Source organism: Cyclopterus lumpus, chromosome 9 (assembly GCF_009769545.1).
Source record: "Cyclopterus lumpus isolate fCycLum1 chromosome 9, fCycLum1.pri, whole genome shotgun sequence".
Classification (NCBI taxonomy): Eukaryota; Metazoa; Chordata; class Actinopteri; order Perciformes; family Cyclopteridae; genus Cyclopterus; species Cyclopterus lumpus.
This window is the reverse complement of record NC_046974.1, coordinates 19,022,672-19,042,225: the sequence shown is the minus strand read 5'-3', so window position 1 is coordinate 19,042,225 and position 19,554 is coordinate 19,022,672. Positions and strand designations below refer to the sequence as shown.

The window sequence follows — 19,554 nt, the reverse complement described above, 5'->3', positions numbered from 1 at the left end:
ATAAACGGGTTTGGCACTACTTTTACTTTATAGATACTGGACTTTTACTGGAGTATTATAAATGTGTTGCTACTTCCACTTAAGCAGATGATCAGAATGTTTCCTCTTCCACTAACTAAAACATGCCCAAAAAGCCAAATTAAATAATCATTAATACCAATGGCTCTCCTAGTAATAAAAGTATGTTGGGTGGTGAAATGCATCATGAAAATTAAAAGCAGGCCAATTTAAAACCATCACTAAAATGTCTTTCAAAAATTCATTAAAAATCAACCTTCTAGCTTTTAATTGAATTGGTCAATTGTGCCAATATATATATATATATATATATATATATATATATATATATATAGAGAGAGAGAGAGAGAGAGAGAGAGAGAGAGTAGAAAATGATAGAATTTTGCAGAGTATGGATATGAATCAGACAGAACACATCACACCTTAATGCAGCGATAGGAGAAAAGCAATCACTTCAGATTGTTCTGGCGCTGGATGAGCAAACAGCCCTCGCACATTTCAGTATTAAAGAGGATGTTTTCATTCAGTCCACATGAGCAGAGGAGGTGTGTGGACTCCGAGCCGCTTGGCTCCCACCTGCTTCAATGAGGAGCCTCCCTCCAACGGGAAGAAACGAGAGCCTGGGTCAGAGGTCAAACTCGAAAACGCCACTTTAAGTGAAAGAAAAATAACCGGCTGTTCCAGAGGTACGCTATCCTCCAGCCAAGCACAGGCTGGAGTTCAATATTGGGAGAGGTTGATTTGACACTTACATTACATTACATTAGTGTGTGTCACCATCTGGCACACACAGTGTGTGTGTGTGTGTGTGTGTGTGTGTGTGTGTGTGTGTGTGTGTGTGTGTGTGTGTGTGTGTGTGTGTGTGTGTGTGTGTGTGTGTCTGACTACAGAACTATAACTACCGGTACTATTACTTACAACATCAAGCAATCGTGATGCCAAACAGGAAGTGGAGGCCTGGTGGACCCCATGCAGAGGATGTGATGTCATGTTTGAACACCGGGCACCAAGCGGCGGGAGTTCACGGCTGTTGCTTTCCATCAACCTTAGTGTCCCGGCATGAAAAGCTCAGACAGAGCGAGCGTTGTTTCAATCATAAACAGACAGCATGTTGGGGTTTGGAAAATATGAGCCGCTATTCCATTGCCGTAGTCCATTTATAACCGCACAGAGATTCATTGAGTCTAGTTAATGAAGAATATATGTCCTACAGTGGGAAATGCATATAGATCCACCAAAAAAAACAAATGCATGTCTGTCTGTGAAAAGGGGAAGGAAAAGAAAAAGAAGCTTTTCAGCCGAACTAACAGGCGTAGCGGTGGAAACTCTCCATCCTCAGACGGAGTAGACAAGTTGAAATCCTCCTAACAATGCAGGTGGAAAAGTTTAGACAGTCACTTTGAAGCGACATTCAAAGTCCTGAGTCAAGGACTCACAGCGGTGTTGCCGAGGTGGCATTGTTGCCCCCCCCACCGACACTCTTTGCTCGGCTGTCCGCATGTGTTGGAGGCCGCGCGAGACGGGGTGAGGTGTGGGGGAGGGAGAAAGGTGGGACAAATGGCAGCGATGTCATTAGGTGAATACAAGTGTGCACTCATGCATACATTTTCTTTCTTTTTTTCTTCCATATCGGAGCATCCCAGACAGTTCAGTCAGACAGGAGAAAGCTGTGTCAAGACAATCCCTCTGCGGCGGGCCTAAATCACACGCTACCCCCTCCCTCTCCCCCGTTCTTCCAGACGAACCATCCTAAAAATAAAAAAAAGCCTACACACATATAAATACATAGAGGCCTGTGCAGACAGATTGATATGAATATTTGAAAAGGGACTGACGCAAAAGCTGGAAAGGCCACGGGTCTGGTATCACAAATACATTGTCTGCATCAGTCACGGACCAGTGAGCTGATCCCTGTGTGTCTGTGTGTGTGTGCGTGTGTGTGTCTGTGCGTGTGGTTAACTTCTCTATTTATCTGTCTCATGGCCATCTACTGTCTATCACTTATTTCCCCCTCTCCTACCTCCTTCCTCCATCTCTCACTCTCTTTCCCCCTTACAGTCTCTAATCCTGCATGTGTTGGTGTTGATAACAAACTCAGCGACGAGGAAAGGCTCGAGGAGATAGAGAGCATTGGTTTCTCTTCGGCGCTCTAAGCCAAATGACCACATAGGCACGCGGACGCACCCACGCACACACACACAGACGGATACACAAGTGCGAGTCAGTGCGTCAGCACTGGATGACAGTCACAGTACAGTGACACTAGTTGGGCCATTAATGAGACATGATAGCCCACCCTCCCCTCCTCCTCCAGAGGTCAAAAACCTCTCTATCTCTGTCTGTCTCCGGGTTAAATGTCTCAGAGCCAAATGAATTATTCCTCAATTACTTTTTTTCGCAAAAGACACACATCATCTTTAGGCCCTTCTCGGCTCATTATATTCATAAATCCCCCAATCTCCTCCATACAGCGACGAAGAAAATTATTATTATTACGATTTTCGACTCATTCTGCGACCCCCACAACCCCATTACCTTTCTTCCTCCAAATCCCCTCTGCTCCTTTCGTATCCCCTTTATCCTCTCCACCACCCCCTGAGACACTACACACACACACGTGGAAGTACACAGTCACACACACATTTGTACATAGAAAAAAAAAAAAGGTACACAGAGATGGAAACGCACGCACACACACACACACACACACACACGCACACGCATGCACACACACACGCACACACACTCGTGGTTCGTGTTGGGGGTTATCAGTTTGACACAGGGCGCTGTGATTATGTATTTTCCGTGTTCCAGTCAGAGGGGGGGAGATAAGGGGCCGGCAGAATACAGCAAAGCCAGACACCACTCACCCTACATGGGGAGGGAGTGGTGGAGGGGAAGGTGTGAAGGGGGCAGTGAGGGAAGACCTGTATCTTCACCTTTAGTTGTGTTTAACCACTTTAAAAGCTTTGTTCATGTGGTCACGTCAATTTGGACAAAATTAAAAAAAAATGGTTACATACAGTATATTTTAGAAAGGGGATAGCCACATTTGAACTCATGATGATGCGCGTACACGCTGCTCCACAGAGCCATCAGGATGGATAGAACATATGATTCTGGTTATTAAATTAAATAGCTTCCCTGTCAAAATGAGTTTTATCTGCTCAGAACCATACAGGGAGAATGAGGTATTGCCCGAACAACAAAAGCACTGGAGCGGCACGGCTGAATTAATCCACGAAACCCAAAATTAAGACCAGAAACAGCCACGTTCTGCACATCAGAGAGACAACACACAGCTACTACGGTCTCCGAATACCTCGTTTCATCTCTGACACATTCTTCAAAAGCCTCTCCATTTGTTATGTCTTTGGCCTCTCTCTCTCTCTCTCTCTCAGAGGGTGGGAACTTTCACACACAAACACACACACACACTCACACACACACACACACACACACGCACACGCACACACACAAAAAGGCATTTTGAGGCCCAGTGATAGGCTGACGTATGAGAAGGGGCATTGTGGGTAGGCATGACAAGCAAAGGGAAGCCATCAGTGGGACATCTAAGACTCAGGGAATGAAGGCTCTCTGGCACCCAGTGCCGCTCTCAAACACTGGCTCTCTGATAGAGCCGACCTTGGATTTAATCACTACCAGAAGAAGAGAGCGCCGCTTGACGGGAAGATGGAAGGACGGTGGGAGAGCGTGTGTGTGTGTGTGTGTGTGTGTGTGTGTGTGTGTGTGTGTGTGTGTGTGTGTGTGTGTGTGTGTGTGTATGCGTGTGTCTGTGTGTGTGGGGGGGGGGGGGGGGGGGTGACAATGACCAAAAGCAGAAAACGACTGGACCGAGAAGTAGACGCGAACAGGTAACGACACCGTTCAAAGAGGTGGATAATGACTCCATTAGTTGTGGCCAAGGCAGCTTGAGAAGCAGAGAGCACAGAAAATACAGTATGTTATCCAACACACATTTCCTCAAAGACACGCACATCTATTGCTCTTCGGATGCCTGAGGCCTGACTTCGTGGCGAAGCCCCCTGAAACCGAATTAGTACAGAGGGACTAATCTCGTACAGGACCACTAGGAAACGCATACAAAGTCCACAAATGAGCTGCAGAGGGAGAGCGGGGGATTGCCCGAAAAGCTCTGGGACACCCACAGAGCCTCCGCCTCGAGATGTTTCGAGACCGTGACGCGGCCTCGGGGATGTGACGCCTCATCTGTAAAACCATCATTAAAAAGTCAAGAGCTCGGAGCCAACTTCAAGCTTCGATAAATAAAAAAGAAAAAAACTGACAGTGGCACGGCAACACAAAAGGTCAGCCGCGTGTTCGCCGTTTAAAAATCATCGTTTTGACGCTTGACACCGTATGGCCAATGTTTTGATTTCCACCCAGTAAGGCAAGCTTGTTTTTAGATTAGCAGGCTTTACTCTCTCAGCCGGCGGAAATCCTGATTGTTCCCTTTTAGTCGCTAATGAGACGATGATTTATCAAACGCCGCCTGGCTACAAATATTGAGTGGTGTTGCACATCACTCGCGCATAGGGTTGGAAACACTGGAAACCCATTAGAGGAGCATACATGCTACAGCTACTCCACAGACCATCTGCATCGAACTCGGCACCACGGGTGGCCTATTCCAACCATCGGCTCACTTGATTAAGAAAATACGATTTGAATTGATTTCCTCCTACCCTAATTTGTGAGAAGTCGTTATAAAAAAATAAATATAAATCTGAAATGAGTGTGCCATGTGAGAGAAGTTAATACAAGTAATGGATTTTCTTCCCTTTTTTTCTGGTGGTAGCTGAATAGCAAGTGTGGAGGTTGGGAAGATTATCAGAGGGAGAGAGAAAAGAGAGAAAGAGAGAGAGAGAGAGAGAAAGAGAGAGAGAGAAAAGAGCAATCGAGGAAGAAACAGAGTGGGAGGGAGTGTGTGATAATCGAACAATAGAGGAGCGCCTTGCGGTCCTGGAATCGCATGCAGGTCCACGGAGTCATCAGAAATGCAACGATTCCAAGCGTGAGAATATGATTTTCAATCGACACGGGATGGGACCAAGGAATCAACTGCTAAACGAGATAATTACTGTCGGAGATTATGGAGTGACGGAGTGATGGGGGGGGGGGGGGGGGGGGGGGGGGGAAGAGTCAGAAATGGTGGCAGAGATGACGGAAACAAAAAGATCAATCTGTGCAGACAAAATAAATGTGGTTAAAGTCTTACCCTTGAAACATGTCTGTCCCGTCGGGACTAATTATGGCTAACACCTACGTATGTTAGCAACCTAAAAAGTATTTTTCTGAACTAAGTTTAAGTGGCTGATTGGCTCTGGGTTACAGTTACCACCCTTGCATTTGTTTAGATGTGCCCTCAGTGAAAGATCGTTCTATAGGACTTATTTATAAAAGCACATAACGTTCATATTTTGTTTATCCTTTTAAGAGTAACCTGAATCATGCCTTTGCTGACCTCCGGTGGATTAACTTCTCACCTCGCAGTGATGTAGAAGTGTACCACGTTGGGTGCTGTTACAGGTGGAAGGTGGCGGATTCTGGGTCGAGGGGAGGAAACATTCAATACTGCAGCTATGCCATAACCACAATCTTCATGAGGTTCACAATGTCTTTACTGACATGGTCACATGCGGGCACATTCAATCATACGTTTATTATTTAGGTCACACGTGTGGTTTGTGTTGTACTGCACTCGATGCCATTTATCAGATCTAGATTGGTTTGGTGTGGGTCGCCTACTTTTGAAGATATTCACCGTTGGGATGTCTGCCTTCTTTCCAGTATAACGGGATGATATGGCACTAAGCAACCAGGGCTGTGGCATTTAGTCCAATCATATTGGAGAGAGGTTAGACATCTCTCTGGCTAATATCTCCAAAACTTGCATCTCACACCAGAACGATCTAAATTGACAGATGGCGCTGGTGGTGAGATGCATTGTCGATTTTGGGGAGGTATAAAGTAGACTTTATAGAGGAACAGTTGTATTGGATTGCATTAGAAGTTGGGGGTTATGCAGATTATGCATTGTAATATCTAGAGCGTTTCTGTTTGTTATTTTTGTTGTAGTAAGTTAGTCAAGATGGAAATAATAATAATAATAATAATAATAATAATAATAATAATAATAATAATAATAATCCATTTAATTTATATAGTGCTTTTCAAGATAATCAAAGACACTTTATATGTTACGTTATACACCGTAGACACAGCTACGGGGAGCAATGCAGGGTTAAGTGTCTTGCTCAAGGACACATCGACTAGGGCGGGGATTGAACTGCCAACCCCCTCATTGAAAGACGGGCATCACATATATATATATATATATCATATGATAAGTTTGCATCTGATATCTCTTCTGGGTAAATTCGTAACCGTAACATTTTTATTTTATTTTTTAAAGCAAAGCATTAAAAAATAAATATATTCTTCCGATTAATCCAAACTGCCGGTTTAAAATATATGTATAAAATATGTTCAGATGTATTAACTTGCTCGTCTGAACCACCCTAAAACTTCCTCTTGGTTAATACTGTAATAAATAATAATGAGGTGTGGGCCGGTGTGTAAGCGTCCACCTCCAGGTATGCTAATGCTGTTATGACTGGCTGGCTTCATTACTGTCTGTCTACAACATACTGGCCAAGGTCAGTGGAGGCTGCAGAGATGATAGGGGGCCAAACCCATGAGCACAAATTAATCTGCTGTTTAATCTAATAATGCAGCGGGGCATCGGGTGTCTCAGTCCTATTAACACAACTGTAATTGCATTTGAGGAGGAATGGATGCACGCAGCCCACAAGGGTACGTTCACACTTGCGTGTACACCCGAGTTCATCAAACACAAATCGAATTGTATTACACAGACACACACACACACACACACACACACACACAAGTTCCACATGGATGTTAAATTGGGGAACGGTAACAAATGAATTGAGAAGTGCGGTGCTTACCGGTTGAATTTGATCCGGGCACAGTCGCCATGGGAGTGCGTGTGTGTGTGTGTGTCCATGTTTGTATGGCACGGAAACAACTTAAAACCGCGGCGGCCTGCTCATTAGCATGGTAATATCCAAACAGCGGGGAGTCGTTGGAAACAGCAGCATATTATTAGGATTCATCTCATTAGGCTTTCATGAGGTTTTAAAGCTAACACCAAATAACTTCAGAACGGAGTCTGAGATAAAACACACAGCGAGGTCCAGAGTTTACTCTCCAAAAGTTAATTTCCCCCCCTCGGGCCAGCGTTCCCCGTCGCCGAACGCTAGCCCGAGGTAACAGGATCAGAATAAAATCGCGGTCACGCCATAGAACTTCAGTTGACATTTACTGATACAAGTGATCGCTTCAAAAGAGCTGCTGGAGTTTACTCTGCGATAACTTCACTTTCACCGTGAAGTCAACGCACGGTCTGAGCTCTCGTAATGGGTCACAAAATGATGGGTCATGGAAACAATATGGGTGTGTGATGCTTACCGCAGCAAGATGGATGACCCCCTGGGAGGTCACCGGGCATCCCATGAAGCCAACGAACTGCAGCTCGGGACAGTGCTCCGCGACAGCTCGCACGGACCGATCAGTGACCTGGACAACAGAAAAGCAGAGAGAAGACGGTTTAGCGCCGTCGCCCAGGTAAGAGACCTCGTTATTGTCATAGTTAACAATAGTTGTGATTATTATTTCTCAAGAGGTTCATGTTGTTCTTTGTAAGACCAATTTAATTTAACTCAACACAGGTTGAATATGTGTCTGGATCTACATATGGGCTTCAAAGTGTGTGTGCATGTGTGCATGTGTGCATGTGTGCATGTGTGCATGTGTGCGTGTGTGCGTGTGTGTGTGTGTGTGTGTGCGTGTGTGTGCGTGTGTGTGCGTGTGCGTGTGTGCGTGCAAACTCTTTGTCAATCACAGACACAATAAGATGCAAAGAGAAGAGAGACAGAACCGAGAGAATTGACTGTAAACCGTGATTAATCGGGGAAATTAAGAAAACCAAAGAGCACTAGAGAACACTTTTTCTAAGCATCATTGTCAAAGTCTTCAATGTGTCTTTATGAAATTCACAACAACAACAAAAAACATTTGAATACATGAGAAAAGGCACTAACTAGTGATGGATGCATACAAAGCACAACATATTTGAAAAAAGTCTGTCAGAGTGCAATATAACCCTGACAAGTAAATGAAAAAAACCTGAACTTTGATGTTTCATAAGAAATATTGAAAGACATTAGGAACAAACATTCAAATGCAAGACGGCTCAAGAAGACGAGGGCTAGAGAAGTAGGGAAGGGAGGCAAACTGTAAGTTACAATATCTACACAATGTAAAATTAAGGTAATCTGTTTTGTATTCTGTAAGTATTTTAGTTCAGTTCAGTTCGTTAAACATTAGAACGGTTATTTTCTTGTTCCCATTAACAAAAGTTGTGGATACCTGGCACTGTTTTTAAAAGATGACCTCGGTCAAGGTTTCAAGCGAGCTGAGCCGAAAGTCAGAGGACCACCGATTGGTCAGAGGGAATCGTTAATAGCGCGACATGGCCGCCGCTTTATATAATCATGGTACTGTCAACAGAGAACGCAGTATTTTTATTGACTCTGCGTATACTATGCTGGACACTTTATGTACACGACGCCGTACAATTGACGCAGCCCGGCGCCTTTGGTTGCTGATGAAAGGATCGGGTGACTGGCCCATTGAAGATGATGTCGCAGCAGTTTCAAGTTGCGATGCTAAGCCAATCGGCTGAGAATCCCGCCTACACTGAGGCCGTGCCATCTGCAGTAGAAACACGGCAAAAGGGAAGAGGACCTGGAACCAAAGTGGAACAGAGCCCAGGAAGCACGGCATTGCGAAAGGAAATACAAACCACTTCTGGACAGTTATAGGAAACTCAATGTCTAGAATTTGCTACTACGCATCTGTTGGTGGACTTGCAATGAACTTCTAGAAATGTCATACACAACTCTTCAGATCAATAAGAATCGAGTCAAAGGGACAGCGGGGGAAAAGCTTTTGTGGTTTCCTCAGTCTGCGAAAAGGGGAATTGTTTAAAGTCTGAAGGAACTATTCGTCGTAATAACGCAGGAATGTCTACAAACCTCTTGAGTACCTGTGCTGCCTTTGAATAGATGATTACAGCATACCTTTATGACCGATATGATATCCCGTGTACTTTTTGGTTGCAGGTGATGAATGCACCTCTCTTTAGCCCCGTCCTTTTAGAGCAACTCGTTTGGGTTGAACCCTTTGGTCTTGATGTGCACTGCTCGTGGATGTCACACTGTGAGCAGACAGCCGGTAACACAAAGCCATTCCCCCGGCCTCACTTCTGCTCAGCCTGAGCCTGGTGTGCTCATAGATCCATTTGACGCCCCACCTAGTAACACTGATTACACTACTATTTGTAAGCCTAGCTCCTTACTGATTACTATACTTGTTCATACACCTCACCCTCTTCCCCTCTCTTTTTCACCCCATCTCACTGGCTCACACCCCCCACTCCATTTAGGTCTACCTTAAAGGTTACTGAGTCGAGGCGGAGGAAGATGAAAAACCCAGAGAGACAGCCAGGGGAAAGAGAAGTCACAAAAAGAAAGAACAAGGTGTCCATTCATCTTGTACTGAGTCACATGCCGTGAAGCTTATCTGGGTAAAACACCCCTTATAACTCTGGCCAAGCTCAAAAGTATGTTTCTCACCTTATCAGAAAGAAGACAAAGTGCGTGTAAAGTACAAAACGGTTCAAAGAGGAATGTGACTGCGAAGGGCCCTCCCGTCACAGGTGAAGCACTGGTAATAAGTTTTGAGGTGTAATTTAAAGAACGAGTTCTGCAAACAAAGAGTTATCGTATGCGATTTTGTAGAAAATGTTTCTCGGTGAGTACTCGTCTCTCACTTGAGTTGACAGACAAATGGAGGGCACTGAAGCTTTGTCGCACTTTGTAGCAATGCCCAGCTTTGTGAATGGCAATGTTGGTTGATTCTACTTTGGTACTAAGACCTGAGACTGTATATTAGTGGACATGGTCACCTCGACATCCCACATTGGTTTGTGGACCAGGCTTTTGAAGCTCTTAGTTTGGCATTGTGGCTGTCGCCAAGGCTAGCCAAATGTTACGATTGACTTTCATGGACTGATGACACACTGGGAAAGGTTTACAGCTCACAGACCAGACTCAATCGCAAGGTAGCCACGCCCTAAAGCGCACACTGCTTTATGGTCAATGGGACAATAATTCACTGAATGAACATCATGCTGTATTGAAGACAACTTGAAACTAGAGATTGAGACCATAAATTCACATTTACAATGTTTACTGAGGGAATAAATCAAGAAAGAAGTAGAGTAATTTTCTCAGACCTCTATACAACCAGACTTCTTTTTGTAACAAGAGGAGTCGCCACCTAATGGCCATTAGAGAGAATGCACGTTTAAGAAATGTCTGCAATGGCTGCCAGGGAGCAGTATCCTTCCTCCTTCTAACTGTTCTTTAAGCCTTTTACAAAAAGTAATACAACCAAATCAGAACTGATCATCCTGGACACAAGCTGTAGCCTCACTGTACTTGCTAGCTTTGCACGGAACAGTTTTTCAGAGCAATCAATAGCTGGATGCACCTTAAAAATTCCAAACCTCGGGTTTGGACCCACCACGTAACTCCCTGCAGTCAGAGACGATTAACTGAAGGCGAGTCAGCGCTCTCGCTCTGAGACACTGATGCATATGGAACCTGATCTGCCGGGCCGGGTGGAGACCGGGCAGAAGAGTAGAGTGGAGTCTTTTTGAGTATGAAGCTAAGAAGAAGAAAATAAATAAATATAGCCTCCAGAAGGACCAGTCTGAGCTGAGCTGCTGGCAGGTGAAGTGTGCCCCCCCAACACGGACTCTGCTAAAAAACCATCAAGAAAAACATTTTTGGGTTGACTACCAGCAGAATCAAATCCTTAAATCAGAACCGTCTGTGAAAGAAGCAAACGAATCACAACAGAGACCACCCCCAGACTTGTCTTTCATACTAGTGTTGATGTTGCAAGAGTGTGTGTGTGTCTGTGTGTGTATACACTTGTGTGCGAAAGCAGAGGAGCAGTTACACATCTACAGTAACTCTCAGCAGGTGAGAGGAGTGAAGAAATACAATTCCACCAGAGCAGAACAGGCCAGAAGGGCATGTACCGTATCAGATTAAGTTTGTGTGTGTGTGTGTGTGTGTGTGTGTGTGTGTGTGTGTGTGTGTGTGTGTGTGTGCGTATGCATGTGTGTGTGTGTGCGTGTGCATGCGTGTGTGAGGCCATATGAGTTTGCAACTACGATTTGTCTCCAACCCACAAACACAAAAAAGAAACCGTCCCAAATTTCTCTTTTCTCCCCCCTCCCTCAACCTTTCATGGACTTTGATTTAAAAACATGAAAAGAGACATGGCAGGGCTTTGGAGAAGTGGCTCGCCAAGAGAGGCCTTAAAGCCTTTTAGAAGGGATCTGGTTTAATGGTCTCTGGGTGAAGGAGGTAAGGAAAGCAGGAGGGAAATAATGTGGGCAATGGTGGAAATGCTGCAGATAGCCTTGTGTGTGTGTGTGTGTGTGTGTGTGTGTGTGTGTGTGTGTGGTTTTTGTCTGGCTGCGTGTTCTCACAAAACGCTGGGGCAGCACCCAGGGGCCACATCTCGTCCAATAAGGGCATTTAAGCTTGTCAATATCGTCTATTATACGACTCGTTTGAGTCCGTCAATCGCACGTGCGAAGGAGAGTCGTAGATGTGTGGGGGGGGAGACCGTAGCACATCGTCCTGTTCATCCCGCCTACCACTCGTTCGGTTTACACTCCGCCCCTTTCACTGGAAACGGTCAGATTCTCACCAACAAAAACAACCCGGCGAGAGAACGCATTCATCATTAATTGGGTTCTTTCTTTCTTTAATTTCCTTCTTCGTGAGTAGTCCACACACACACACACACACACAAAGCTGGTTTCATCAGCGAGAGAGATGGCAGGGAGTGTGTGGAGGGCGGGCACACTGTCATTTGTCTACGTTTGAAACTGTGATACACAATCGCATAAACACAAACCCACACACAAACTAATTCATTCTGCACACAAAACATAAACACAAAAATACACACAAAAAACATGCAGAACTCTTTCTTTCATTGCCGACCGGAGTTAGTCGGTCCTCGTTAGACCTCCCATCCAGCTGTGGCTGATGGGTGACCGGCCAAAAAAACAGAGAGAGACAGAGCTGAGAAATGTATACATCCAGAATGCGCTCGCCTAAGTTACATTTCACTGGCTGCCAGCAGCCATTTGTCGCTCAAACAAGAGTGGGCAGCATCATTGAGTTGCAAAGCTTTGAGGATTTACCGAATGTTCAATGTGTGGAAAAATGTTGTCATCTGGACCAAAGAGAGGACGCAGCCACAAGCGACTCAAGTGTCGACCTCCAAGTCATCTAAAATGTTTGATTTGTGTGTGTGTATATATATATATATATATGTATGTATATATATGTATATATATATATATATATATATATATATATATATATATGTATATATATATATATACGTATATATATATATATATATGTATATATATACGTATATATATATATATATATATGTATATATATATATATACGTATATATATATATATATACATATATATATATATACGTATATATATATATACATATATATATATATATGTGTATATATATATATACATATATATATATATATGTGTATATATATATACGTATATAGACAATCCTAAATTTTTTTATTCACATATTTTTACCTAGAGTCCTCTGTGTCAGCATCACCATTGAGGTAACACAGCCCATCCAAATGATGGAGGGTGTGTGTGTGTTTTGTTTTTTTTAGAGCTATTGATGAAGAAACCTTACAAACTAACAAGAGAAGAAAAGATAAGAAGCTTCCCGTCACAACAAAGCCCCAAGTCTTCGCACCCGTTTGAAACTATCTCACAGTGACAAAGATGCTTACAATCAGGCCACTGAATATCATATGATCTTTTTGAAAGCTCTCAGTCACTGAATCACCCCAAGCAATTTTACAGATTTTCAATATTTGCAATCTCACAGATTTCCAGTATTACTCATAAACAAGGACGCCAACTGCAGGCCTGCGAGGGGCAAATTGAAGTGGGACGATTTTCATCAAAGCTCTGTTCTTTTCGAGGTAATCATTTTCCCCATAAATACTCTCTTAGGGGTGATACTGCAGTGGGTTCATCACAGCCTTGGAACACAGACATACACACACACACACACACAAACAAACAAACATAAACTTAGATGCACACTCATAAAGTCGTACGCACACACAAAACTTAGTCTCTTTTTAAAGAGCTTGGATGGGCTGTATTGACGCTAAGGACTGGTGATCTGGCAAAAAATCTAAACGAATACTTTGTAATAATCCTCTGTAATATCTGATGCCTGGAGACAAAAGCAACATGGAAAGTCATAAAGTTTTACTACAGCGAAGGGGAGAGTCTCTTTACTGTGCTGTCTCTGTGCTGATGAGCAGGGAGTGTGCACTAAGTGCGGGGCGGCTCGCTTGGAGCTGCGCATGTGGATCGATCTGAAAGGCATCACTGAGCGAGATCTCGATCGGCAGGAAAACGAGGATGCGCGACCATTCGATCACACGCAGACATGAAAACATTCACGCGGGCCCCATGGAGTTCAGTCCAGACCGATGTGACGATGCTCTTCTCCAGCTGTCCCGAGTGATATTTTTCTTGGCAAAACAGGGGGGGAGGAATCGTCATATTTATGAGACATGATGAGACAGGAACATGGGATGGATCACAGTGAGGGACAAAGGACAAGAGAAGACGAGAGGGGTGGGAGGGTGGAGAGGGTGAAGGAGGGGTTGGGAGACGAGAGAGCAGGGAATGAGAGATTTGCAATCTTTTCATGTTAACATAATGTAACTTCTAGTCTTCAGTGTATTGCTTTGGCAAGCTTGGCAGCCTCTTTCATGCCGGTAAATCCTGTCTGAATATGCATGTGACAGACAGGCGGTGAGAAAGACGGAGAGGGCGGAGTGACGGGCCAAACAAGCCGTGCGTGTGTGCGTGTGTGTGTGTGTGTGTGCAAGTGTGTGTGTGTGTGTGTGTGTGTGCGTGCGTGCGTGAACACACGAGCAATCTGATCTTATTAGAGGCCTGACGGGATGAGAGCTCTGAATCACCAGCATCTAATCAATCAGTCTAATTAACCAAGCTTTATGAACACTGGGCCGAGCTGAGAAAGAATCCGCCAACACACAGATTAATAATGATTACTGACTGAATACACTGCGACGCATTCTATTAACGATCCGTCTTCGCGGCCCATCCAGCGGCTTTGCATTAAGAAAGTTGCTGCGTTGCGGGAAATCCTCCGAAAACGTATTAGAGCTTCTTTTTTTTTCTTCTTCTGTCTCCATCGAGTCCTCAAAGTAAATGAAACGGCGTCCCCGAAGAATTCGTTTCGGTTTAATGAAGCGTGAAGTTCTGAGAGTGCTTCAGTGCGTTGGTGTCATAATATAATTGTGCTGCGTTCATGTCGAAAGGTTGTTGTTGTTTTTGCTTCATTTTTTTGTTGGCCGGACATTATGAAACCCCTCAGCGGAAGACGGTTTAAATGTGTGTGTGTGTTTTGTCAAGTCCTCCCACCAAGCAGACCTTTAACCACCAGCAGGGGTCTGAATGTGTGTGTTGTTACCATGACCTGCTGCTGGGCAACACCGGGGCCACAACTGCCAGCGATGACATCACCACCCGACTGCCCAGGACGCCACGCTGTGGGCAGTCAGGATTTTGTTTGGTAAACGACTCTGGCTCGTTATTTTTTGGGGCTGGAAATTGTAGGAGAAAGCACAGCGCGGTCAGAGGGCCAACGTGTAAAAAACAAAAGCAAGTAAAAGGCCACGGCACTTCTTTTACGCGGAAAATCGTCTAACTGAGGGTCAGCTAGAGGCGAGACAAATAAGTGGTACCGAGTGATATTGAGGATTCAAGTGGGGCTTTTCTCAAGCAAGTGCATTGTAAAAGACAGCGTCTAGGCCACAGCCTATTGTCAGTACAATCATTATTTTCTTGATTAACTGATTAATTGCTTTGTCCATTTGTCCATCGTGATTTAAACTGCTTCCTCATTTTTTGTTTTAAAATAGCCCAAAAGCCCAGATATTGACTTAACCATCATTAAGCACTCAAAGAAGCTGTAACCAATACATGTTTGGTAAACCTGCACAGGGATTCTTCACATATCTCCAGTGTGAGAAAAAAAAGAAGAAAAAAAAGCCATGAAATTATGTGAAAAGCACATTGTATATATATATTTTTTTTTTTAAATCGAAGCTGGCTCTGAAAGATGACAATGTTTGAAAAATGAAACTCCCGGGATCAATAGATCCACTTTTCTCCATCTGTGGCCATTTCAGTCAAAAAAGAAGAAGAAATCCATGAAAGACTTGCCCTATCCTTTTCACATATCTCAACAGTAACTGCTGCCTACTTAGCACCAATGACTCCATTGCCTAAACAAAACGCACCGTTTTTATGCGTTTCTTTAAAATGGAAATCAATTAATGTGCCATCTCCGAACACACGCGGCACACACGCCTCAAATGCACTCTCGTCTCGTTGTCATCAGCCTCGATGATGACAAGTCTGCATGGGTGATCGCCGAAGTGATTGATTCCATCAATCGAATGCACCACTCTCGACTGAAAATGACCTGTCATTTAGGCGGGCGGTTTAAGCCCTCGGTTCCCACCGATGTGTAATAACACGTACAAGTACGCGGGCGGGGGTTCGAGTGTCGGCTTCTGGAGACCCCAACGTCGCACTTTCCGCCAAGATGGAGTAGAGGGTTTTTTGTTCTCGGCCGGTTTCCCCGAGGATCAATAATGCTTTGTTGCGTGTCAGACAGGAAGCCAAAAAGACATACTTTACGCCTTTAAATGCAAAGTCATTACGCCGCATTGTGAAAAACCCTCCGAACGGTCCTCTAGCGGCTTCAAACCCCAGAGTGTTCTGTTCCCGAGCAACATATCAATAGCTCTTTGTTGCGTGTCAGACAGGAATCAGAAGCTACTGCGGAGGAAGCCGGGGAAAAAAAAAAAAAGTCACATTTGACTCCTTTGAATGCAAAGCGGTAACTGTTATTACGCTACATTGTCAAAGCCCTTGAACGCCTCTCCGGAGTTTTCAAATCCCACTATGTTCTTTTCCCAAGCACATGTTCACTGAAGGGCTCATCCTCAATGTCAACTTACCATATTAGTTCTGTGGCTCTGTGCTTTTACCACGTGAGAGGCCTCAGGCGGGCAGGCGTGCGCTATAGAGACGGTAAAAAACACATCTCTGAAAGCAAAAAGTACCGGCAGAAGGAGCAGTACAGCGGGTGTTCGGCATTTAAAAGAAGTACAAACAGGTTTAAGTCAATAACCGTTTTGCAAAACAACCACAAAAGACACCGTTTCATAATAGATACAAACAACTTTCTATTCTTCATGCCTTCTTTCAGGGGAGCCGGTGAAAAATGCATTATTGGAAATACTGCTTCGAAACCCATTCACTCTGCCTAAAGCAAGCCATCCATTTTGCACCTTGCCCTTCAGCCGGTGTTTCCAAACAGCTCAACACACGAGCATTAGTCGACATCCGTCAACAGGAAAAGGTGCCACTTACATTTACAGATGTTGAATTTGTGTTGTTAGCGGATCACAGTGAACATTGCAACTATTGACTTTTCTGGAGATTGAATTATTAAAGAAATTTAGATTATCAAGGCTGCATTATTATTTGTGTGTCATTTTTTATAACAAACTGTGTACAAGATGACAATATTTTACAGAAAAAATAAAGAAAGAAAGAAAGAAGACACACAGTTAAACAGCCCGATGAAGGAGCCCGTCAAGAAACACTGGTTTAAAAAAATAGTCAGTTTTACAGATTTACATTGTTTGTATACAAGACTATTATCATCCAACTTTGTTTAGTTGTTTTACATTCAGCAAGTCTGAGTTACCTAACAGGGAACAGACATATTTGGGTTTCAGCCTGCTAGTTACCGATCTGCTGGATTTAGTTTCGCCATCTAATTGTCATTAACGGAACATGACATCATAGCCTCATCCTTAGCCTTACCACTGCCACGTTCACCTTTATTTCAGCATCTAGACCAACACTGCGTTGTTAATCATCATCAGTGGCATAACTTGAGTTGAGGAGGCGCCTGCAAACATGAGCGTCTGGTCAGGAAACTGGAAATGTATTTGCCAAAGTATCGCTGTTTCTGTCAGAGTACTTCATCTGAAGTTCTCTAAGCAGGAAGTGGAGTTCAGAGGACACCTCAGATAACAGATCGTAGCGGTGATGGTGGGCATGTGGACGGCCTTCTCTGAATCATGCATGTACGCCACGTAGTGCGGTTGAAGGTCTCAAAGCATCAGCTGTCTTCATGATATTAGGTGGCTCGTTCAGCGGTCTGTCACTTTCACAAAGAAACGGAAACCACCGAGAGACACTCTGGCCTGCACAACTCGGAGCCCCTCGGAGCCCCTCGACCCTTCACCGTTCCCACGGAAACAAACTGTCAGGGTGGGCCCCCGAAATTCACTTTTTAACACTTTACTTAGGCATCAGTTTTACGTCTCATGCTAATGATGAAAAATGGGACTTAAGAAGGCCACTTTGACCACGGACCTGGAACAGGACGACCGGGCTGCGGTGGTGGCGAACCCGTCGATGCCTCGCGTCACAGGCCTGGCTATTGGATTGTTCTGTTCAGCAGTCTGTGGCGGGAACCGCTGCCTCCTCTTCTTATCGAACAAGTACTGAAGGTATGGAGCGGGAGCTGGCAACAGCTGAGAGGATCACACGACGAGCAAACAACCGCTGTGATGCTCTCGCCCTCTCTTTCTCAGGGAAAACATCGGTTCTCAGAACCTTTGAGTTTCGCTGAGATGACATTGATCTTGTTAGCGAATCTTTGATGTTAATCCTCTCTAAATAAGCTATTCAGCAAATATGACAAAGCTCCCAGTTGCGTGTGTCTGTGTGAGACAGAATTTGGAAAGAGAAAATGCGCAACTATGAAAAGAATAAGACCACCAAGCCATGGGCCCTTGTGTATGATTTGTTTATTCTCAATCTTAATCTTAAATCTCAACATGGCGTTGCTTTGGGTTCTCCATCGACAGTTTAATCAAGACGACCTCCTGCCACTTTATCCCCTTTCAATTTTTAATGTCCCACCACTGCTCCCGTGAACATCCACCTCACTTTTCACTCCTCGACGCTTAATTACTTAAGATCGAATTAAGCACATACATGACAAAGACATCAGGTTACTCCAGCGGGAAGATTAAGGAAGCTTGTTTTCTCTAGTTAACAAAACTATTTAAGGAATTACAGCAAAAACCAGAGCGGAGGCGACTTCAATTCATGTAAAAAACACTAAAGTCTTTCCAGTGCCCGAGGCGATGGCGTTAACTCCCTGGAGGACATCACCTCATCAAGAAGAAGAAGAATGTGTAGGAGTGGGCTTTAATTGATTCAGTTCTCAAGGCCTCCAATTTCTATTGGCAGTTTTTTTTGTCTAAACATCCCGCATGCCTTTCCACTTCTCGAGTGAGCTCTCAGCTTGACTTCTTCACGAGACGGACGGCAATCAAGTGCGTCTGCTATGTAGAGACAAGCTCACGCCTTCACAGTTTAAGTTTCTTTAATAATTTGTTATTCGAATCTATTCATTAGATTTTTTGATTTTTTTTATCCTTTCTTTGTTCATTCCATTTGACAAAAGAAGAATTTGCAAAGAATAAAGTCATTCCAGCTGATGTTGTTCAGCGGGAGCAAGAACGTAGCTCAGTTTCTCAGACCCTCTCTCTTCGTCCACAGTCCTCATGTAGCAAACCTCCACACATCATTCCCTCCACCTTGTCAGTGTCATGGGAGGCCAGAGAGACCCGGGGCTGGCCTGAGGGCAGCGGCTTCCTCTGCCTGCTCGGGCTTCATGATTAGAGCCAGGGACCGATGACATCCTAAAACACTCTGGAGGTGCACACGAGAGCATCCAGGGTGTTCTGTAATGCAGATGACGGCCAGGTAGGTGACAGCGCCCGGGGCGAGGAAATTAGAAGGCTGTTACATGTAACTGGTCGGCGCTGAGCTCATTCACGGGGCATTATTCATGCTGATGGTATGAGTAGTGACAGGGTCAGACATCTGCTGTCAGAGAGACCGAGGTATGATTCAAATAAAGAGCGAGGGCGAGAGCGGAGAGCCTCCCCCCCCCTCCCATATATTTTATAAGTGAGGCGGACCCTAACAAAGTGTCTTCCACAGAAATTGAATGTAAAGAAACGCTGGTCTCCTGTGGCAATTTATTCTTGTAGAGTTCTGACTGGAAACAGACTTAGAGTTATGTGCTGTTCGGGAGCACAATAAAACTATGTCACAGATTTTACAGACG

At 44.4% G+C, this 19,554-nt stretch overlaps 1 protein-coding gene across 4 annotated transcripts in view; it reads right to left on the bottom strand.

Moving 5' to 3' along the window:
* The window catches only part of fbxl17 (F-box and leucine-rich repeat protein 17), a 190,284-nt gene that overhangs the window by 121,681 nt on the left and 49,049 nt on the right, over window positions 1-19,554 (bottom strand). For all 4 annotated transcript variants that reach the window (XM_034542048.1, XM_034542051.1, XM_034542050.1 and 1 more), the window contains exon 7: window positions 7,534-7,641. In XM_034542048.1, the coding sequence (XP_034397939.1) occupies window positions 7,534-7,641 (108 nt within the window). The remainder of the gene's footprint in view (window positions 1-7,533; window positions 7,642-19,554) is intronic.